General features: G+C 42.4%; 1 protein-coding gene across 2 annotated transcripts in view; it reads left to right on the top strand.

Annotated features, from left to right (window-relative positions):
* LOC124125071 (helicase ARIP4-like) overlaps positions 1–23,758 on the top strand; it is a 41,110-nt gene extending 17,352 nt beyond the window's left edge. Inside the window, exons 9-22 of one of the 2 annotated variants that reach the window (XM_048401651.1) lie at positions 634–861; positions 1,199–1,379; positions 2,051–2,212; positions 2,701–2,819; positions 4,525–4,628; positions 5,604–5,703; positions 6,362–6,567; positions 8,195–8,268; positions 8,805–8,906; positions 9,572–9,750; positions 10,913–11,073; positions 12,620–12,859; positions 13,833–14,294; positions 20,145–23,758. In XM_048401651.1, the coding sequence (XP_048257608.1) occupies positions 634–861; positions 1,199–1,379; positions 2,051–2,212; positions 2,701–2,819; positions 4,525–4,628; positions 5,604–5,703; positions 6,362–6,567; positions 8,195–8,268; positions 8,805–8,906; positions 9,572–9,750; positions 10,913–11,073; positions 12,620–12,859; positions 13,833–14,294; positions 20,145–20,905 (3,079 nt within the window). In that variant the 3' untranslated portion in view covers positions 20,906–23,758. Of the gene's footprint in view, positions 1–633; positions 862–1,198; positions 1,380–2,050; positions 2,213–2,700; positions 2,820–4,524; positions 4,629–5,603; positions 5,704–6,361; positions 6,568–8,194; positions 8,269–8,804; positions 8,907–9,571; positions 9,751–10,912; positions 11,074–12,619; positions 12,860–13,832; positions 15,339–20,144 lie in introns of both variants that reach the window. The other variant, XM_048401650.1, reaches the window with a different exon arrangement.
* Positions 23,759–24,235: the final 477 nt, after the last annotated feature.

The raw sequence follows: 24,235 nt of genomic DNA, 5'->3' as shown, positions 1-24,235 counted from the left end.
CCCAAGGCAGAATACGTAGTGTTTTCTTTAACTGTAAGAAGAGTTAGGATCAGATGGTTGCACTGTCTGACAAGGTCTGAGTGTGACCCTGTGATGCAGTCATAGCTCATGCTTTCAGCATCATGTTTAGTTCATGTGTCTGTAATATTGCAGACAATGTAAAAAATTGAGTCTGGACCAGACAATCCAGTGATTGACATTCATGATGTTAGGGTACCATGACATGCAATTAACCATGTGATCCATTAAAACACCACAAACGACCAGCATAAGTAGCTAGGGACCTACTCTAACATGAAATTCCAAGGTCATGTATTGATACAAAATGATACAATTATATACAGGTAAAATGGTGCAAATATTGGAAAGCTATTCCACATAATCTTTCTCCCTGCATGGGCAAAATTACATTGTTATTAAGATGCCTCAATTATCAAGACCATACTATGTTTTCTTCCATCAATTTATATTTGAGACTTAACAGGCTGCTATCATACAGCTGGAATATTGCTAAGTACAGTGTTCAACAGCAAACAAACAAACATGATGATACTCGTGTCATGGCACCGAATGTTTATTGAAATGTCCCCACCCCCAACCCCTATCTGTGACTTACCCCCCTTCTATGTCCAGGCGGAGAGTGGTGCTGACGGGGTACCCGCTGCAGAACAACCTGATGGAGTACTGGTGCATGGTGGACTTTGTCAGGCCCAACTTTCTCGGCACCAAGACAGAGTTCTCCAACATGTTTGAGCGGCCAATAATGAACGGCCAGTGTTCTGACAGTACGCTCAGTGACATCAAGCTGATGAGACACCGAGCCTACGTGCTGCACAGCTTGCTGGGGGGATTTGTCCAGAGGTGAGGAACATTCTGCCATGTTGCAGTAACATTTTGCATCTCTTCAGAAGTTATTTTTTGAGGGGTGTGTTTGTGTAGATATTTTCCCATTCTCTGAGAACTCCCTTTAAGTACAAACATTACTTAAGGCAAGGAAAATTTATAACATTTTGGAATGACATATTTATCTAAGCATAATTTTCAGCTCCAGGTCCACTTCTGACAAATGGACATAAAAAGTCTTCTGTACCATTGCAATGTTATTATACCTCTGAATTTGTGAAAATATGGACTTTTAATAAGTTAGAGTGAGGTTAATCCCTGGCAAGTGTGATGTTGAGTTTGTTTCTGGTTCCAGGCGTGGACACACAGTATTACAGCATGCACTGCCGCCAAAGTACGAGCATGTGTTCCTCATCAGAATGTCTCCCTTACAACGCAAGCTCTACAACGAGTTCATGAACACCATCCAGGACTCAAGTGGTGATGGCCCCTTCGCCACGATGAACGCTCTCAAGGCCTTCGCCGTCTGCTGCAAGGTAGGTTGTCTCCATGACTGCCCATGTTGTTGGTTGTTGCTGACTCAGAGTGAGTGAGTGAGTTGTATTTTACTCCGCTTTTAGAAATATTCCAGCAATATCAACGTTGGGGGACACCAGAATTTGGCTTCACACGTTGTTCCCATGTGGGGAATCGAACCTGGGCCTTCGGTGTGACGAGCGAACACTTTAACCACTAGGCTATGCCACCACCCCTGACTCAGATGGAAGCTGGTTCTTTACATTGATTTTTTATTAATACTACCACTTGAGTGGATGCCGAGCAGGGAAGAATTTATCTCGGGAGTAACAGGGCTGATTGTATCACACCATATATCTGGAATATTGCTGAGTGTGGCATTAAGTGATAGACAAACAAACAAATCTCTTTGAACTCCACTCACTCAGGAATGTGTGTTTCAGACACACACCACCTTGACGTGTGTTTCAGACATACAGTCCTTTGATGTGTGTTTCAAGGTACAATCTCTTATTGGGTTCACAAGAGGTCTTCAGGAATCTATGCTTGTCGTACATGGTGACTAAACATGCTTAATGGTTCTTGGTTGATTTGAGTGCTGACTGACCCCCTATTTAGTCACTGATAGATAAGCTGTGCTAGTGTTTGGTCAGTGTTGATGATACTGTACTCAGCACATTGCTCTCCCCAGATCTGGAACCACCCGGACATTCTCTACAAGCTGGTCAGTCATCAGAAGAATGAAGCTGCTCCAGAGAGTGACCTTGACATTGATCCAGAGGGAGGGGCAAAGAAGAAAAAGGCCAATCAAAAGGCATCCGATTCTGAAAAGAATGTCATCAGCTATGATTGGGTAACTCATTTTCAACTGTTCTGGGGCAGGGTCAAGTTGTCTGACAGCAATGTCAGATGATGGTGTCGTGTTACTGACTTAAGTAGCAGACTTCTTTGTGGATTTATTGTAGCTTTCAAGGGGGTTCATATTCAACGCAAAATGTGCATACAAGTTGGTAATTTGTGGTTGAAGATTTCCTGATTTTGGGTTCAAAATGATGCTATTACCCACTCTTTATAGAATAGCCTTAAGCAAGGTCTGCCCTTGAGGCTGTGTTGAAGTCTAGGGTTAAGTGTTTTACAGTCTCACAATGTCATACAAAAGACTTAGTTTCTAACGATGTTGAAAGCAATTGTCAGTGTCATTATATATGTGGCTGTAATATTGGACAGAGTCCATCTTTGACTACTGAGATTAATTTAGGTTTTGTAATAGTTGCCACATGGACTCACTGGTGAGTTCCATCAGTTGTTGTCCTTGTGTTGAGTCCATGCCATGTTTTGTAGGCCCATGACTTGATGAAGGACTACAAGCCAGGGCTTATCGAGAATGGTGGCAAGATGGCCATACTCTTCTCCATGATCGAGCAGACGCTTGCGATGGGGGAAAAGATGCTGATCTTCAGGTACGTCTCAGAGTCACTGTCTCATTGGGCTGAATATTATAAGGTTAAAAGAATGTCTGTTTTCTAACTTTGTATCCTCTGTATTCAGAGTATTTTAGCTTTCTATGATAGATGTTTTGTTAATCTAGCAGATTTCATCCTTCTTTCCAACTACAAACAGTAAAGGGGTTAGTGTACATTCTATTGTGTGTTTCTTATCTATTGTACAAAAGAGACACTTTACTATAGAGGCAATAGGGAAATCACTCACCATTTTAACAGTTTTGCCTAAAAGTATTATCAATAGTATATAATAGTATAGAAATATTTTAACCATATCTGGAAGAAATGTCCATCTCAAGCAAAACGTAATGATCTCTAATGGTTAGTTTGCCAAGTTTTGAGTAAACGGATAAAATGGTTTGCATTTTTGTATTTGCCTCAATTTCTAACGTACAGTGACATTCCACTGGTGGCATCATACAGTGCTGTGTCACAATGTCACATTGCAGTGATGCCATAGCTTAAAGAGTGTCGTATTTCCTAGTGTAGGCAATATGTGACCTGATGCAGAATGGGAATTAATTCAGTTTTTGTTGTACCGCCTCCGTGGTCCAGAGGTAGAGCATCCGTCCGGAGAGCAGAAGGTCCGGGGTTTGATCCCTGACCGCGTCATACCTAAAGACGTTAAAAGATGGTACCTGTTGTTACCCTGTCTGGCTCGCATTAAGGGGCTAAAACAAGGACTGGTCGGCTCAGAGTCAGTATACTGTGTCTGAGTGGGGTATTCATGTTAAACTGCAGTCCGGACTAGTACAAGCACACACACACACAGACACACACACACAGACACACAGACACACACACACACACACACACACACACACACACACACACACACACACACACACACACACACACACACACACACACACATCGCTATATAAGTGTAATAATATTCGACGCGACGTTCAACCCAATTTCACCTCACCTTAGTTTTGGTTTGATATTATATGCTGTGTTTTTGGTCAGTGTGACTTGTATATGATTAATGTCTGAATGGCTCCTCTGACTGATAGATAGACTTCAAATATGTAGCAAATCACTCCTTATTCATGAAAGTTAGCATTGCACAGAAAATACAAACTCTTACCAACATCTTTAAGATGCATGCCCCGCGTGCCTTTGGCCCTGTTCCATAAAGAAAATTTGGCTACAACGATCATAAATCCTTAAATCATATAAAGTCTTTGGACAACAGGATCCTGAGTGTTGTCTCCCACACAAGTTGAATTAAACTTGTTCATTGTTATATTCCTCTGTCAGTTTTATGATCTAGCAATTCAGTCACAGTCTGGGCCAAAAACATCGATTGAGAAGCCCAAAATTGTATTTTGGCATTATGTATGTAGATTTTAGTGTAATTTGAAAATATTACTCATGACAGTGTGCAATTTACTTTATATCAGAGTGAAAAGGGCTTGCCCAAATACACCCCTGAAGTCAGTCACAAATATCGGAGTAGCTGCCCTTGGTCTCCCTCTTGCTTGAAATTGATGATGCGTGTAGACATATTTTTCGTACTTTGTTGGTATCCTACATTTGGCATGATGGCTTGATTAACAGGGAATTCTCTGTCATGACAAATAAAATACTTTCTCAAAGCAGGAGAATTATTATATATTTGGGAGCATTTGTTGATTGTGTTGTGTGGTTGTTGTTTCAGTCAGAGCCTCTTCACGCTGAACCTGATCGAGGACCTGCTGTCCCAGGTGGATGTGCAACGACCTGACATGCAGGAGAAGTGGGCTCGGAACAAGTCTTACTTCCGTCAGTAGCTTTCTGTCATTATATCCTGTAGCTCACCTGAACAAGTCCTCCTTCCGTCAGTAGCTTTCTGTCATTATATCCTGTAGCTCACCTGAACAAGTCTTACTTCCGTCAGTAGCTTTCTGTCATTATATTCTGTAGCTCACCTGAACCCGTATTACTTCCCAGTTTCTTTCCGTCATTATATCCTGTAGCTCACCTGAACAAGTCCTCCTTCCGTCTTTAGCTTTCCTTCATTTATACTGTAGCTCACCTGAACCAGTATTACTTGTCAGTTTCTTTCCGTCATTATATCCTGTAGCTCACCTGAACAATTCCTCCTTCCATCAGTAGCTTTCTGTCATTTTATACTGTAGCTCACCTGAACAATTCCTCCTTCCATCAGTAGCTTTCTGTCATTTTATACTGTAGCTAACCTGAACAATTCCTTCTTCCATCAGAAGCTTTCTGTCATTTTATACTGTAGCTCACCTGAACAATTCCTCCTTCCATCTGTAGCTTTCTTTCATGTATACTGAAGCTCACCTGAAAAGTCCAACTTCCGTACAGTAGCTTTCCCACATTTTGTACTGTAGCTCACCTGAACAAGTCCTACTTTCGTCAGTAGCTTTCCTTCATATATACTGAAGCTCACCTGAAAACGTCCAACTTCCGTCAGTAGCTTTCCATTTTGCAGGAGGGGATATATGCTGAAAACCAGACATTGCACTGTAGGTCACCTGCCCATCTCCAGACTGTTATTATGAGTAACTATCAATAATAGTGCTCAACAATGTTTGCTGAAAGCAATGATTATTCAGATGAATTATCAGATTAAAGTTAATAGTTGAACAAAATTAGATTTGTAAATTCAAGTGCCCTTGCGCTAGTATCTCTGAGTCAAGATGCAGGCCTTACAAGTTATGAAGATTTGTTTAAGAATGGATATTCCTATTAATCTACGAACTGTTACCATGGTTGACATTCTGACCACAGGCTTGGACGGGAGTACGCCGGGTACAGAAAGAGAGAAGCTGATCAACCAGTTCAATGACCCTGAGAACAAAAGATGCTGGCTGTTCCTCCTCTCTACAAGGTAGGAGTCTGATCTGACAACAACTGGGGATTTTGGCGTATAAAATATAGTCTAGACTTGAAAAAGTTTCTGAAACCAGAAAGTTCCTCATTGAAAAAGGGCTAACATTTCAAAACTGTGTTCTGGTCATATATGTACCTGTTGCTCTACATGACCCGTGAAGATCCGAGGTAGAATAGATCTTCAGCAACCCATGCTTGCCATAAAAAGCGACTATGCTTTTGAGGTGAGTAACAAGATCGGGTGGTCAGGCTCACTGACTTGGTTGATGCATGTCATCGATCCCAATTGCGTGGATCGATGTTAATGATGTTAATCACTGGATTGTCTGGTCCAGACTAGTTTATTTACAGACTGCCGTCATATAGCTGGAATATTGCTGAGTGCAGCGTTAAGTAACAAACAAACAAACAAACAGCTCTACATGGGAAATATTGCAGGGAGAAAAGCCTGTTTATATGTGTAGCTTCCCAATGGGGATTCTTGGTTAGAATATCAGACTTGATTATTCACAGGCCACTGTAATCACAGCATGGATGTTGCTGAGTATTGCCTTCTAGCGGCGTAAAACCATAGTCACTCACTGTTACATATAACATGGTATGTAGTTACCTTTGTATGTATGTGCCTTTGTATGTATGTGCCTTTGTGTCTGCAGAGCTGGTTGTCTGGGCATTAATTTAATCGGCGCCAACAGAGTTGTGGTGTTGGATGCGTCCTGGAACCCGTGCCATGATTGTCAGGCTGTGTGTCGAGTCTACCGTTTTGGTCAGGATAAGAACTCGTACATCTACCGACTGGTAACAGACAACAGTCTAGAAAAGAAGATCTACGACAGACAGGTCACAAAGCAGGGCATTTCAGGTGGGTCTAAGTTCGGAACATCTGTCGAAAAGATGGACAGTTCCATGTACACCTGTTATGACCAGAAAGTATCTATGTCATATGGAACAAGGGATACATAGTTCTGCACAACAATCACTCTTCAATACTGAAAGAAGAGGCAGCAGGAGAAACTAATAGTTTTAGTCACTAGTCCGTTTAATGATAACTAACATATAGTAAAACTATTAAAAATGGCAAATTTCTACTAGTCCTTAGGGACCCTTGAAGATTCCGGGGTAGAATAGGTCTTCAGCAACCCATGCTTGCCATAAAAAGTGACTATGCTTGTCGTAAAAGGCGACTAACGGGATCGGGTGGTCAGGCTCACTGACTTGGTTGATGCATGTCATCGATCCCAATTGCGTGGATCGATGCTCATGATATTGATCACTAGATTGTCTGGTCCAGACTCGATTATTTACAGACCGCCGTCATATAGCTGGAATATTGCTGAGTGCGGCGTTAAACAACAAACAAACCAACCAACCAACTATTGGGCAGTTTGTCAAGGACTACAGGACTAGTGCCAATTTCTAACGCTGTAGAGGGGTGCTACCCAGGCCATGGAGTGAACAGGAGCATGACAGAAGTGGGGGGTGTGTACCCCTCCCTGTGTGTGTTTCATTGTGTGATATTGTTACACAACTGTTCTGCACCATGACCAGGTTCACATCTCCAGTTTCAACTGGTGCCTTGTGAGGAGTTGAGTCATTGTCTTAGGGTACTCATTAATGTTAGAGTGACATGGAAAGAGGTCTAGTGGAGAGTGGAAGATTTGGGGTTCGATCCCTGGCCACATCATACCAAAAGATGTTAAGAGATGGTACTTCTTGTTACCCTGCCTGGTGCTTGACATTAAGGGGATGAAACAAGGACAAGGATTCAGTGTACTGTGTCTGTGTGAGGTATCCATGTTAATACTGGTATCTCTGTGCAATAACACTGTCATTTGTGCAGTCTAGTACATGCACATCAGCACACAAGCAAGCACACAGACACACACAAACACACACGTGTACGGGCACAAGCACACACACACTGTGCAAATGCAGACACTGTCACACACACTCTCAAACAGACATGTGCAGACAGAAGCACATAAACACACACATGCACAGACACTCATACACATGCACACACATGCACACACATGCACAAACACACACACATGCATACATCAATATTAAGTGTAATAATCTTGAATGTAACATGAGAATCCTCATCTAACAGTTAATGTTTGATATTAATCCTGAAAGTTGATGTAGTAGATCAAGTGATCCCTGACTTGTCCCCTGTTGAAGGAAAGAAGATGGGAAAATACATCAACCTGTTGTCAGATTGAAAACAACACCTTCTGTATCCACTTTGTCAATAAGGAACAAATAGTCCGTTTGTTGTCACACATGTGAAATGGGGATGTTTTTCTTTCAAGGAATAATGCAAGTGTCTTTAACTCTTCACTCTATTCATATATGCTAGTTATCATTGCTGAATGATTTTCAATAACAGGTTCTTTAAAACTTGACCTAAATGGAATTTGATTGTAATTTGTGTGTCAGACAATTAATTTGATCAGATGTCTCAAATTTGGTGTTAATGTGTGCAGATCGTGTTGTGGATGAGTTGAACCCGGAGAACCACTTCACACACAGCCAGGTCGGGAACCTGCTACATTATCAGGTCAGTGCACAACACCTTCTTCATCCTCCAGTTCGGGGGAAGAAGAGGTCCCAAGTGTTTAGCTTTGTGATAGCTACCCTGGAGCCTCATGCATCCATAGCTTTGCCTCCACAGTGACATCACCGTCTTCCTCTCTTCCATCTTACCTCACCATGCTTGCCGTAAAAGGCGACTAACGGGATCGGGTGGTCAGGCTCGCTGACTTGGTTGATGCATGTCATCGATCCCAATTGCGTGGATCGATGCTCCTGATATCAATCACTGGATTGTCTGGTCCAGACTCAATTATTTACAGACCGCCATCATATTGCTGAATGCGGCGTTAAACAACAAACCAACCAACCAACCATCTTACCTCAGCACAGATTTCTTATCTCGTGAGGGTAATTTCATTGATGGCTAGTTTTAGCAATACGAAGCTATGGTTGCGAATGGGTACAGGGTGTTTATCATGTAGAATTGATGATGCACTGGATGTATGACTGGGATGTCTTGTCGGATGTCTTGTAATTCATTCTGTCTTTGTCTCCGCACAGGACAAGGAGTTGCCGGATATAGACTTCAGCATGGCTAGGGAGACCTACAGGGACACTGTGATAGGAAAAGTGCTAAGCAATCATGGCCACTGGGTGTCAAAGGTGAGTGGAGTTTTCTTTTTTTTAACCCAAAACGATGTTCATACCGACCTCTGTATTTCATGAAAATGTGCTGAGTAGACATCAAAGTGATATCGGGGTTGTGCTCTCTCCATCATTTGATTAAACATTGGAGCAGTTCTCTCAAGTCGGTTTATGTTGACTGCTGACTTGGAATAAAACTGGTGATTGTGGGTTTGAATTCACCACCCTGGTGATTCTAAGTCAGCACCATACCTGTTCTCATGGTTTCACCAAAGTGGTGTACGTCTTCAACCTGCTTTCCTCCCATATTAAGCTCACATGTAATATAGTTTAAATAATGATCAAAACGGTGTTAAACCTGATTCACTCTCACAATATCTATGATTTAAAAATGAGGAAATATGCATCTCATAATGGGAAATGGGTTAGATTTGGACCCCAAGAATCTGTGCTTGTCAAAGAGGAGACATCATGGTAGTCAGACGTGGTGACGTGGTCAACTGTGTGTTTGAGAGCAGACAAACAAACTGGACAATACCAACATGCAGATTAATTTGGCTTGATTCATAAATGGGGCAGTTGTCTCGATTCCATGTATATCTGTCTAGTTGTAATAACTGACTGTCGCCTGAGTTGTCTCTGTTTCCATACTGGAGGTCTACAACCAGTTGTATTGATTGCAGGAACCGTTCTCTCATGAGTCGCTACTAATTGACAAGAAGGAGCTGCGCCTGACGAAGAGAGAGAAACAGATGGCGAAGGAGGCGTACGCTCGGGACAAGAAGATGAACATCTCCTACACACGACCATCATATGCAGCATTCTACCCTCACGGCCCCTCCAACACCCCCATGTCATCCATGTAAGCATCATGTGTTCTGTGTCAGCGGGATGGGGTTCCAGAGTAACATATCCAAGTGTTTGAAATTTTAAGAAATGCCAAGCTGTCGTTATGACTCAAAGATTTTAGAAGCTGCAGGCCCTGACCAAACTCAGGGCCTCATTTAAAAACCTGCAGCTTATTGTGACAAATAAATAGACGTGTAAACTTACTGCAGGCCATAAGGACCCATACAAATTTGAAACTATGGGCCCGACACTAGATCTACCTGCCACGGGCCTACAGGCAGGTGCTTATTTAGAAAACTGACTTGTCCATAGGAATGGTTGAATTTTATGAAGTTTTTCACATACACAGAATCATAATGACGAATATCTAAATCATGTTGGTTTCTACCCCAGACACACTGTAACCTATTATTAATTAATACCCATAGGGTTTGAAAAACCCAGTTCATAAAATTTGTATGTGCCGTTGTACAAATATCTCTTCATGTGCACCAATGTATTGGTTACATCATCAGGACACCACTGCTGATGGCGTTCAAATCTTATTGTGGCGTAGGTCAGAATGACATCACACTAGAACTGACGTCACTGAAGATTGTTGACATCTTTCGACAAGTGGTTTTCTAAGATGATAGTCGTGATCAGTGCATTTTTTTTTAAGGGGGAATTTTTAAGAAATAATGAGTAATAAAGAAATTATTACACTTGCATGTTTGTCATACTCTTGCTTGGGAAATCAAGAATTCTGATTCTTGTTTCGTAAAATCAGTATGACACACATGCTCATATAATAATCTCTGTCCTCACTCTTTCTGTTGTATATTCTCAGCGATAGAACATGTCCCTAACCTGTTAGCCTGAGTCAGTTTGTCAGGCTGTTTAGGTGGTATCCTTACATGTTTTCACTGCTAGCGAGTAAATATTTCAAGTTGATTTATATCCCTGATACTGTTCCCATTTGGGGCGGCAGGATAGCCTAGTGGTTAAAGCGTTCGCTCTTCACGCCGAAGACTCGGGGTCGATTCCTCATGGGTATAATGTGTGAATCCCATTTCTGGTGTCACCCGCTGTGGTATTCCTTGAATATTGCTAAAAGTGGCGTAAAACCATACTCACTCACTCAATCACTCCTTCCTGATTTTTGCTGTACATCATTGTGTTCTCCCACATTACAGGGGGGCGTATATACGACGTGTGGGCCCATCCCGCCCTGTGGCTAGTGTGAAGCCAATGATCTCTACTCCGGTACCGATGAGGTTGAAGGCAGATGGCAAAGCACCCATTGGTACCATCGTGCGACCCGGGGTCACAGTTCATCAGGTCATCACGACGACAGGTACAAACTCTCAACCTGGTTTTGAGTGGATCGGAGCAAATCAAATCTGATCCTATTGAAGGTCATTGAAAAGCTTTGAAACATCACAAGTGATCAAATCTTTAAGATTCAGGCCTCTTATGGGGACCTGTGTTAGAATAGGTCCAGAGTTCGGAATTAACGTATGTCCACTAGTCTGTGACAAGCAAACTCAGGAAGGACTAGTGACATTTCCTTGGACAACCACTTTTACCTTTAGGTAGGTGGCAACTCTGTAGCAAATCATTTCTGCTGTATAGTGAAAATAAAAATAAAGTTTTAACCCTGAAGTTCCCAGCACTCCATCATAAGAGGTGATTATATTAGAATGGTCAACTTTGACAGAATGCCCTGATGGTGTAGATCATTTTGTATCCCCCAGTATGAAAAACGGAGGGATATAGCGATCAGCATGTTCACTGTCTGTCTGTCAGTCCGTTAGCCGTCCTATTTTCCGTTTCCGCAGCAGAACTCCAAAACCGTTAAATATTTCTTGTTGAAACTTGCTATACACTGAACTGAAGGTATCTAATGGCAATGAACCAAAAGTGGGGTATAAGTAGCCAAAAGAGACCAGGGGGAATACGTCATCTTCTGATGACTCTTGTCATGCTTTCAGTCACTGGTTTGCCTGGTCCAGAGTTGTGTATGATACAGGTTGCTATGATACTGCAGACTGAGGCATCAATCAACCTTCACTCACTCACTTGACTTCAGGCAAACTATTTCCATAGATCACTGGTGGCCCAGTTGTCTAAGGTAAACAATTTGCTGTGCAGAATTGCGTCCCTTGGGCACGCCAGAAACCTATGATTGTGGGTTCAAATCCCGGTTCGCCCCGATTATGTTTCTAGGTTTGTCAGCACCATACCCGTGCTCGTGGGTTTCACCGAAGTGGTAAACGTCTGTGACCTGCATCACTTCGGGCTTTCCTCCCACATTAAGCTGACACACCATGATATAACTGGAATACTGTTAAAAGCGGAGTTAAACCCAACTTACTCGCTCACTCACCCATAGATCAAGGAGAGTGGAAGGTCGGTGGTCCTCGGTCGTGTCATACCAAAAGATGGTACTTGTTGTTACCCTGCCTGACGCTTGGCACTAAGGGGCTAAAACAAGGAATTGTGGGCTCGGAGTCAGTATACTGTGTCTGAGTGGGGTATTCATGAACTGAGGCATGGTATCTCAGTTGGCTAGCACTATTAAATCAGCATTAGTCCGGTCTAGTACAAGCAGCCACACACTCACACACACGTGCATGCATGTCGCTATATAAGTGCAATAATCTTGAACGCGAGGTTAAACCCCATTTCACCTCACCTCACCCCCATAGATCAAGCACTTAGGCTGAAAAGATTTACTGAATCTATCACCAGTACCTCATGATACGTGGGGTCACTTGCCAATGAACATTGACCCCAATTTTATTAAATAGTCTCTGTTGATCTGTGCCCGCTAAGGTAATTTCTTTAAAACATGCTCTTAGTGTTATTTTGAATTTCATGATGTTTTATTGTTGCTTCAGATATTGTGTTGCCAGGCAACAACACAAACACACAAGCAGGTATGCCTCGAAGAATCCCTGCAGGCCAACAGGTGCTTGTTATAAAGACTCTGAAGGGTGTATACATTCGAACCAGTGATGGCAAGCTATTCGCAGTGCGCTCCAAGACTCCGGGCAATATAACAGGAGGCACCAGTGTGACTGGCGTCGCAACTACCACGACAACAGGTGTCATTACCCTCTCCACTTCCAAAGCCACTGGTGAGATATTGAGTAATAAGACACATATTGTATGTTAGTAGTGACAATGACTGGTGAGATATTGAGTAATATGACACATATTGTATGTTAGTAGTGACAATGACAAGTGAGATATTGAGTAATATGACACATATTGTATGTTAGTAGTGACAATGACAGGTGAGATATTGAGTAATATGACACATATTGTATGTTAGTAGTGACAATGACAGGTGAGATATTGAGTAATATGACACATATTGTGTGTTAGTAGTGACAATGACAGGTGAGATATTGAGTAATATGACACATATTGTATGTTAGTAGTGACAATGACAGGTGAGATATTGAGTAATATGACACATATTGTATGTTAGTAGTGACAATGACAGGTGAGATATTGAGTAATATGACACATATTGTATGTTAGTAGTGACAATGACAGGTGAGATATTGAGTAATATGACACATATTGTATGTTAGTAGTGACAATGACAGGTGAGATATTGAGTAATATGACACATATTGTATGTTAGTAGTGACAATGACAGGTGAGATATTGAGTAATATGACACATATTGTGTGTTAGTAGTGACAATGACAGGTGAGAAATTGAGTAATATGACACATATTGTGTGTTAGTAGTGACAATGACTGGTGAGATATTGAGTAATAAGACACATATTGTATGTTAGTAGTGACAATGACATGTGAGATATTGAGTAAGATGACACATATTGTATGTTAGTAGTGACAATGACAGGTGAGATATTGAGTAATATGACACATATTGTTTGTTAGTAGTGACAATGACATGTGAGATATTGACGAGACGAGTACAAGCAGCCACACACACAAACTCACACACGTACATGCACGTTGCTATATAAATGCAATAATCTTGGATGAGATGTTACACCCAATTTCACCTTACCTAATGATTACGTATGTGCATGCTATGTTGGATGGTTAATTTGATGTGGTTGCACTACAGGTGCTCCAGGAGGAAAGGCAAAGTCAACATGCACTACAATTGTCATTCCCAAGACCAAGAACCTCAATTCCAACTCACCCGCAAGTATCAAAATAGTGCGCCCCAACATCTCACTCAAGTCTGGAGGGCCCCCAACCAGTGTGATCATGCCCCGCGGTCCTGCTGCAGGAGGCAGTGGCCAGGGGACCTCCATGCTGGCATCCATCTACTCTCAGACTCAGGCCGTCAACAAGATTCTCAACAAGTCCCAGCAACCCGGAAGTTCCAAGTCGGAACCTTTGTCAGGCCCTGACAGGTCTAGCATGAGTGAGATTGGAGACTCCAGTCGAGACATGTCAGCCTCGAGTTCACCCGGACACACATCAGACTCTCAGCCAGTGTCCGGGAGTTCCTCGCCCGCTGGAAGTAGCGACAAGGACTTGAGACTCCCGGAATTTGGTGTGTTAGGTGTCCCGAACTCTGGTAGGTGGAGCAAGGGCGGCACTGTGTTGCAATCTTCACCATCTTCTTCTTCCAACTCATCAGCTGTTGTATCAATGTCATCTGTCGCTTCTCAGTCTGGTAGTTCTACTGCAGCTCTCTCTCCAGCCTCAGCCTCAGCCTCTGGCCAGCCTGCCAAGCCCAGTCCATCTGTCACAACCTCGGTACTACCTGCTGACCAGTCTGTTGCCAAGATGACCGGGCCAGCTCCCTCACCACCTACCCCCAGTCAGCCTACACAGAACCCGCCCTCCATCAAACCTAGTGCTCCTCCTACCCTTCCCCCAGTAGCCACAGCATCTGCGCCAACCCACTCGGTTCCTCCTCAGCCTGTTCCAACACAAGTTGCTGCTGCTGCAGCTCCACATCCTCCACAGTCTACTCAGACCACTTCACCCCCAAGTACACTTCTAGACTTAGATTCAATTAAACCCTCATCCACCCCCATCACACAGCCCCACCCGTCCCAGCCTGGATCGCAGTCGTCACCCTACCCCCAGCATCAGCCTTCAGGCCCCCGCTCATCCATAATGTCAAACAACTCACAGTCTTCCAACTTCTCCATGTCCAACCTAGCAGGCCCATCATCACACCAAATGCACTCGCAATACGGTGGCCCGAGCAATATGGCAGAGTCCTCACGTCCAGAACAGTCACAGATGCACTCGCAGTCCGCCATGCCAACTCACAATCAGGCACAGAATCAATCTTCAACCCAATATGCCCAATCACAGCCCTCGACACATCCTCCGTACACGTCTCAGGTCCAGCCACAGAGCCAATCACAGTCCTCCAGACAGAACCCTATGGCCCAATCACAGTACCCGACACCGACCCCTCAGTCTCACTCCTCCCAGCCATCGGTGCAGTCAGGGTCAATGTTTGGTAACCCGCTGGCCCACCTGACAGCCCAGTTCGGGTCAAACCAGCAAGCGAGCGGGGTATCCATGTCACCTTACCTACCCAAGCCAGTGTACCCAGGCCACTCCACCACCTCACAAGAATCTGCCTCCTCACAGCTGCCAAGTAAGTTTCAACTCCTTGCCTAGAATGTTAAGACATTGCCCTGTCAGCTCAGAACATGGGTGTGATGATATTCTGAGCGTGTCTGAGAGTCATCAGGGTTTTGACATAGTGAGGAATCCCACATGTTAGATGTGATTTTAATTCAAAATACTCTGAATAATTTTAGTGAGTCATATTTGCCGAAAAATATTTTTATCAATCAAGTTCCTACAAAACAGCCACTGTAACATAAATTGTTTTGATTTTCGGTGTATTTTGTATTTAATCCAAATATTTCTGGGATTGTATTTTGTTATCAATATCTTGTAGAAATGATTGTGATCATGACTCTCAAAAACTATGCAGTGAGTCATGATGACTCCCAGTTTACATAGGCTAGGCAAAACCCTGTTGACCTGTGAGTCTGAGTGTGACTGGGGCCTAGTGGTTAAGGTGTTGGCTCATCACGCCAAAGAGCTGGTTTCAATTCCCCACGTGGGTACCATGTGTGAAGCCAGTTTTCCTGTGCCCCAGCCGTGATATTGCTGGAATATTGCTAAAAGCAACATAAAACCATACTTACTGACTCACTAAAGATTTCTGAGATTGACAGAAAGATCTTGGCATAACTGAGAGTGCCACTTCAGTTGAAACATGTCTGAGATGGATTAGTCTAAAAAGATCTGAGATGGACACATTAGTCTAAACATGTCTGAGATGGACACTTAGGTCTAAACATGTCTGAGATGGACATTTTAGTTTAGACATGTCTGAGATGGACAGATTAGTCTAAACATGTCTGAGATGGACACTTAGGTCTAAATATGTCTGAGATGACAATTTGATTTAACATGTCTGAGATGGACACTTAAGTTTAAACATGTCTGAGATGGACACTTAAGTCTAAAAATTTCTGAGATGGACATTTAAGTTTAAACATGTCTGAGATGGACACATTAGTCGAAAAATATCTGAGATGGACACACTTAAGTCTTAACATGTGTGAGATGAACACTTAGGTCTAAACATGTCTGAGATGGACACATTAGTCTAAACATGTCTAAGATGGACACTTAAGTCTAAACATGTCTGAGATGGACACTTAGGTCTAAACATGTCTGAGATGGACACATTAGTCTAAAGATGTCTGAGATGGACACTTAGGTCTAAACATGTCTGAGATGGACATTTGATTTTAACATGTCTGAGAGGGACACATTAGTCTAAACATATCTGAGGTGGACACGTCAATCTAAACATGTCTGAGATGTCACCACTGTGAAGTGTCCAGAATATTGCTAAAGTGGCCTAAAAGTCACTCACTCATTCAGAAGCCATATTGGGCTTAAACATATCTGAAGCAGTCAGTTAAGTCTGAACATCTGAAATTTTCTTTGTATTCCAAAATATCTGAAATTTTAGATTTTGTCAAAACATATCAGGGTTTGTGATGTAAGTCTGAATGTGTCTTTGTTTGACATGTTAGCAATAGCTTGGCTAGTCTATATCCAAAGTTGAAAGTTGTTCAAGGGAACCATGTCAATCTAGAACATGTCCGAGATTGCCATGTCATTTTGGAGCATATTCAAGATTACCATGGCAGTCAACAGTATATCCAAGATTGCCATGTCAGTCAACAGTATATCCAAGATTGCCATGTCAGTCAACAGTATATCCAAGATTGCCATGTCAGTCAACAGTATATCCAATATTGCCATGTCAGTCAAGAATATATCTGAAATTGCCATGTCAGCTCAGAGCGTATTCAAGATTGCCATGTTGGTCAAGAGTATATTTGAAATTGCCATGTCAGTCTCGATCATATCAGAAATTGCCATGTCAGTCTCGATCATATCAGAAATTGCCATGTCAGTGAACAGCATATCCAAGCTAGATTGCCATGTCAGTTTAGAGCATATTCAAAACTACCATGTCAGTGAAGATTATATTAGAGATTGCCATGTCAGCTGAGAGCGTATTCAAGATTGCCATGACAGTCAACAGTAAATCCAAGCTAGATTACCATGTCAGTTTAGAGCATATTCAAAACTACCATGTCAGTGAAGATTATATTAGAGATTGCCATGTCAGCTGAGAGCGTATTCAAGATTGCCATGACAGTCAACAGTAAATCCAAGCTAGATTACCATGTTAGTTTAGAGCATATTCAAAACTACCATGTCAGTGAAGATTATATTAGAGATTGCCATGTCAGCTGAGAGCGTATTCAAGATTGCCATGACAGTCAACAGTAAATCCAAGCTAGATTACCATGTCAGTTTAGAGCATATTCAAAACTACCATGTCAGTGAAGATTATATTAGAGATTGCAGCTGAGAGCGTATTCAAGATTGCCATGTCAGTCAACAGCATATCCAAGCTAGATTGCCATGTCAGTTTAGAGCATATTCAAAACTACCATGTCAGTGAAGATTATATTAGAGATTGCCATGTCAGCTGAGAGCGTATTCAAGATTGCCATGTCAATCTAGAGCAAATTCAAGATTACCATGTCAGATGTCGTCAAGTTGGTTTCAGTTAAGACTATCACGGGGGGCACGCGTGGCCCAGTCGTCTAATGTGCCACGATTCGCTGTGCAGAGTTGCATCCCTTGGGCACACCAGAAACCTATGATTGTGGGTTCCAATCCCGGTTCGCCTCGATTATGTTTCAAGGTTTGTCAGCACCAAACCAGTGCTCGTGGGTTTCACAGAAGTGGTAAACGTCTGAGACCTGTAATCACTTCAGGCTTTCCTCCCACATTAAGCTGACACGCCGTGATATAACTGGAATACTGTTAAAAGCGGAGTTAAACCCAACTCACTCACTCACTCACTCAGACTATCACGACACTGCACTGTGTATATAAAAGTGGTCAGTAGTCCTCAATGCACTACGGATATGCTTTCACCGCTCTAGTGTGCTTTCTCTCCTCTGTCACCTGTAGTATTGCATGTATGTTAGTAATTCATGTACAAGATGGTTGATGCAGTGACAAGCAATAATCACTCTGTAGTTGAGGCTTGTTTTCAGAAACAACTCCAATTCATCATGTTTATGTTTGAATGAATGGATCGTTTTAGTTTTGATATTGATAGATATCACTAAGGAAACATACAACTTTATGGATAACAACTTCTGGTTTATTGCATATAGGGACATTTGATGTAGAGTATCCACTCCAGCTTGATAACAGTGTAAGGATCTTCATCGGAAATCCTAGATAGGTTTGTCAGCACCCCACCGGCGCTTATGGTTTCACCATAGTGGTCAACAGCTAAGACCTGCACCACGTCGGACTTTCATCCATCAAGCTGACACGCTGTGATATAACTGAAATACTGTTCGATCCATGAAGACCCGGGTAGAATAGGTCTTTTGCAACCCATTCTTACTGTGAAAAGTGACCATGCTTGTCGTAAGAGGCGACTAACAGGATCGGGGAGTCAGGCTCCCTGACTTGGTTGATGCATGTCATCATATCCCAATTGCATGGATCAATGGGCATGATGGCAATCACTGGAATGTCTTGTCCAGACTAGATTATTTACAGACTGCCGTCATATAGCTGGAATATTGCTGAGTGCGGCGTTAAACAACAAACAAGCAAAGACTGTTCACAGAGGCATTGAAAACATTCACAATTGCTGATAAGCAAGTTGTTAGTAGGTTTATTAAAACCCATGAACCGAAGCTACTTTTGTGATCTGGTAAAATTTGTTGTCTTTTGTTGTATATGCTTTGTTGCTGCCTCTGTCTGAATACAATGGTAACAAGCTTATCCTTAGATTTTAGATTTTATTTATTTATTTACAGTGATCCCTCGCTACAACGCTACCTTCGGGTCGGAAGAAATTGTATCTGAAATTATTATTTTATCAGGAATAATATATTCCATTGTGTTTTTTTAGTTGCAGCTTCCACCATATATACTTACAATTATATTTATTTATTTATTTATTTATTTATTTATTTATTTATTTATTTCAATAAGGATGCTTATATCTTTTATTTCAACTGGTTTTGGACTGGTTGTGTTTACACAATGTTTTGTTTCTGGATGATCAGTCAGGTAGCCTAGTGGTTAAAGCGTTCACACGTCACACTGAAGACATAGGTTCGATTCCCGACATGGGAACATTGTGTGAAGCCCATTTCTGGTGTCCCCACCGTGGTATTGCTGGAATATTGCTAAAAGCAGCGTAAAACCATACTCGCTCACTACGCTTTGATGAGCCTTCATGAATGATCAGCTAAGTTTTAGAACCAGCCAAATCAATCAAATAGGTTAACAGTGGTCAAATTTCAGATGGCCAGGAAAAACTTTGTCCCAGATTGTTTCCCTGATGTTAAGTTAGACAAATATTGACAAATTTCAACCCAATTCAACTTAGCCGTGCTTTCATATTCTGTGAAACATTATCTGTTTCAATTTGTAGCAAAATTAAAAGTTTGAGAATTGGTTCAGAATATTCTATGAGTCACTTAGGACTACAATACCCCCCCAAAATGTTTGAAATTCTACCAGCTTTTAGGATACTTTAAAACTGGTCCGGGCAGTTGGGCTAGTGCTACCCCTGGTATCCTTGACTTACATGTGCCTTTAGTGTCCTAAGTTCTGTCAATGTTGGCCTTTATGCCCCCAACATTAATCGTACAGGTGTTAAGGTCATCAGGTCATCATATAACTGAAATACTGTTCAAAATGGCAACTAGCACAACTCCATCACTTGAGGTAACTGCAGTTGTTATGAACAACTGATGTTCTCCTCAAATATTCATCCGTAATCATCTCATTGCTGACGATCCTACATTGACTGTTTCAGGCACTGACGACACCAGTATGCCGAGCCAGCGGGGCTATGGGGAGACTGACAGTGCCATGAACTACAACCTCAATAACAACACCAGCAACAACAATCTCGGCTTCGGTGGGTCCAACAACTACTACAACATGGGAGCCGGGATGTCACATCAGTTGTCAGGGTCGTCAGGGGGAGGTAACCCACAGATGATGCACAACCCCTACTTCCCCGGCGGAGGGATCAGCTCCTACCCCTACCCATCCCACATGTCGATGCTGGGCCAGGGGCCCGGGATGGGCTACAGCATGCCATTTGGCATGCAGAACCCCATGTCCACGCCCATGGCAAGCTCCATGCCCATGATGGGCGGCGGGCACGGGATGATGGGCGGCGGGATGGGACAATCGCAGCAGCAGACTCCAGCAGCATCGACACCTGCCTCAACAACTGACAACAGTCACAACTCAACTCAAGCCCCTCCCACAACCTCTAGCAACCAGTCCAATGTTCCTCAGATGCCCATGCCGTTCCACCCGGGAATGTACGGCATGGCCCCCAACCCCCTGCCCTACCCCGGTATGCAGTCGTTCATGAACTCTCCTTCCATGTACATGCCGTACGGCATGCCAGCGATGATGCCCTTCGGCCCCATGAGTGGAATGGGCAACCCCATGCAGTCCCAGTCTAGTCAGATGGCCAACTATGGCCAGAACTCTTACGGACAGTCCATGTCTCAGGATGGGGGTGGTCAGGGCCAGAGTCAACCAGATGGCAACAAGTAAATGTGCAGGCACAGGATTCAGTGAGGACAGGGATTCACCACGAATGTTGTGTGTTGTGGAATTCACCACAAATATTGTGTGTTGTGATAACAGACGTCTTATGTAGGACAACACGTCAGTTGGATCTGTGACCTTCTGGGATATACTTACCTTATTCTGTGATGTCAGTTTCATTCAGCCTAGTGGTTAGATGGGAGGCAGAGGAAAAGGCGTAGCACTAGGTTGATAATGCTTCTGACAAGATTTCAGGAATTCACTATATCCTGTGTTGATCGTTGGGGTGAACAGAAATAAGGTTCTTCATGTTGAGATACTTACCATGAGCTAGGGCCGGTTACGATGTTTGGATATGTGACATGCAGAAACCACTGGAGGAATTCCAAGTTACATGCCCTGGGTGAAGGTCAGTGGACCTGGAGGAAGGTCAGTGGTCCTGGGTGAAGGTCAGTGGACCTGGATGAAGTTCAGTGGACCTGGAGGAAGTTCAGTGGACCTGGAGGAAGGTCAGTGGTCCTGGGTGAAGGTCAGTGGACCTGGAGGAAGGTCAGTGGTCCTGGCATGGTATCATGTAAGACCAGTGCTGTCTAGACATCAGCCACTTGATGATGATGGATAGGGTTGTGTCTGGAGAATATCAGAAATGTTAGTGATAGCATCTCATGGCAAAGGATGTGGACCAGCTGCCATGGATACATGATGGTAACCGCTGCTATTACTATGGTTACAGCAGGTAATGTCACCCCTTCAAAGTTGTCATGCTACCATGGTAACCGTCACATAATTGATACCTCTTCCACACAACAGATCACAGGGTCCTGGAGGAACAGTATCAACAGACTAGTGTTGTAGGGTGAATCAGGCTGAACTGTACAACTGTCTGACAAAGCACACTGGCTAGGAATATGCACTGTTGGCAGTTCCTGTGACCAAGGAAGACAAAGACTCAGAAAGTCGCACAAGAGTTGCCATGGTTACAGCAGACCAAGTGATCTCATGAACGGACAAAAGAAACATTGAGTGATTTCGCACACTGTTACAAAGGGTATCATATAGTCATTGGCTAAGGGAGACACAAGGCTTGTTGTAATGTGAAATGTGCTTGTAAGTTGATGCTGGCCATTACATGGTCATATGAACTGTTATTTCAAAATATATGTACGCCTCATAGCATCAGCTGGCAGACTGGGTGTAATTTTGCATACACATGCCGAAGTTTTGAAGAATTCATTAAATATCAATATCAAATGTCATCACATAACAAATTACTTTCTGCAAAGAGTCCAAAAATATTTGCAACTAGATCCTACAGGATATAATATGCCTGTATCAAATTTAGAATTTTTTTTGAGTTATATTTTAAGGATTGTTTGTTATTGTAAATCAGAGAAATAGTATGGACTAGAGTTAGCTATTACCCCAAGCACACGAAATATCGACTGGCAGGAATGTCCTTGTAGATTTTATTGTAGGTATCCCCAATGGAGTGTTGGTTGTCTGTCATGGAGGCAAGGAACATGTGTTCTCCAAGACGGTGCTTCGTTGCAATTGTTACCATGGTTACTGTGTGTAGATACCATTCTATTTCACCTGCATGTACCATGTATTTATTCACACTGTTTCAGTTTCACAATCGATTAGTGTCATTTTGTAGTGGCATTTTAGACATATCATTTGTGGATTTCTATTTAATGTATTTACTGACAGGATAGGTGTTCATAGCTGCCTGTCACTTCTTAATCATGTTTATATGGTCACGATTTTAGTCATTTGTTGAAATGTTTTCATTGTTGCACAGACTGATGTAAATTCCCAAATCTTAGCCTATTGTCAATCCTTTCAGTTTACCGTCTAAACTGTTCTGTTCTGTTCCTCACAGGAAGGGGTCATGGTCCAGTGTGCATCATACTATTCATTAAGGGCTAACAAATTGGGGAATAGATGATCAGAATTACTGCTGGCTCAGAACAACTGAGTGATCATACTGTTGACTACTGGTTTGAAGGCCCAGCTTTGACTGACCATGATACAGCTGCTGTTTTGCTGAATATGGCATGTAACACCATTCTTTCTCATTCTCTCGACCGCCCTGTTACTTTCCTTCAGTGCAGTGAAGGTCAAGGTCATGGTCACAATACCTTTCGTTTTTTGGGAGATTACTTCCATCAGTGGCAAATAGTTTAAATTCAAAAGAAACTTCTGGTCTTTTTGGGAGTATTATTTCAGTAAAATACTACATCTACTTATCGCTGTGTGGTTTGTTGATTATAGTTGTGGATGTTTAGCGAAAGACACATCATGTTTGTTTCTGTCTTGGCATTATGATTTATTTGCCGTTATGTATGTCATCTGTCAGTTAAATTCTCATAGTATCAGTGTTTCTTGGAACTAGATCCTTGTTTCAGGATGAGTGCTTATCCAAGATACTGACAGATATTGTGCTAACATTTAATGTTTTTGTCAACAGTATATAAATATGTTAGGTTTTCTCGTAAGTATCGACCAGGTATCTTGTCACCTTGACCCGTGTTGTGTCACCTTGACCTGGTAACTTGTCACCTTGACCTGGTATCTTGTCATATTGACCTGGTATCTTGTCACCTTGACCTGTATCTTGTCACCTTGATGTGTATCTTGTCACCTTGATGTGTATCTTGTCACCTTGACCTATATCGTGTCACCTTGACCTGTTTCATGTCACCTTGACCTGTATCGTGTCACCTTGACCTGTATCGTGTCACCTTGACCTGTATCATGTCACCTTGACCTGGACTCTTGTGTACTGTCAGTGACTGAGATTGTATTGGAACATCTCCTTCCGACCAGTCACTTGATATGTTCTTATGCTCAGGGATTTTAAGATTTATGTAAATTATGGAATTCAATAAGAGCCATGTTGATTGGCAGGCTGTCATGTCAATGTATAACCCCAAGATGTCAAGTGTGTAGTGTAATATGCAATCATAATACGATTGAGGCATCAAGATTTATTCCAAGACTCTGATATGTACAATGACTGTAAGAATGCTGGTTTTCACTAGAACACTCAAGCGTATCGTAAACCTTTCAAGTATGTTTGAAAATATTCTGGCTCATCAATTTTGACCTCTTGGAGTAATAGTGGAAGCATCAAAACATGCCATTTTGAAATGTAAAAATTAGTTATAAGTGGAATTTTATGATTGAAAGATGCTCTATCGTCATTGCACATTTGTATGTGTTGTGAGCAGCTGTTTAGTGGCACATGTAAATAGACAATGTTTGTCAGTGACCAAGTCAAACATTGTTAAAAGGAGATGGGTAAGTTGACTCACAATGGTTTGATAAGAAAAC

Source organism: Haliotis rufescens, unplaced genomic scaffold (genome assembly GCF_023055435.1).
Source record: "Haliotis rufescens isolate VD_foot unplaced genomic scaffold, xgHalRufe1.0.p SCAF_23, whole genome shotgun sequence".
Taxonomy (NCBI): domain Eukaryota; kingdom Metazoa; phylum Mollusca; class Gastropoda; order Lepetellida; family Haliotidae; genus Haliotis; species Haliotis rufescens.
Note: the sequence above shows the minus strand (reverse complement) of the source record. Positions and strands in the feature narration are given on the sequence as shown.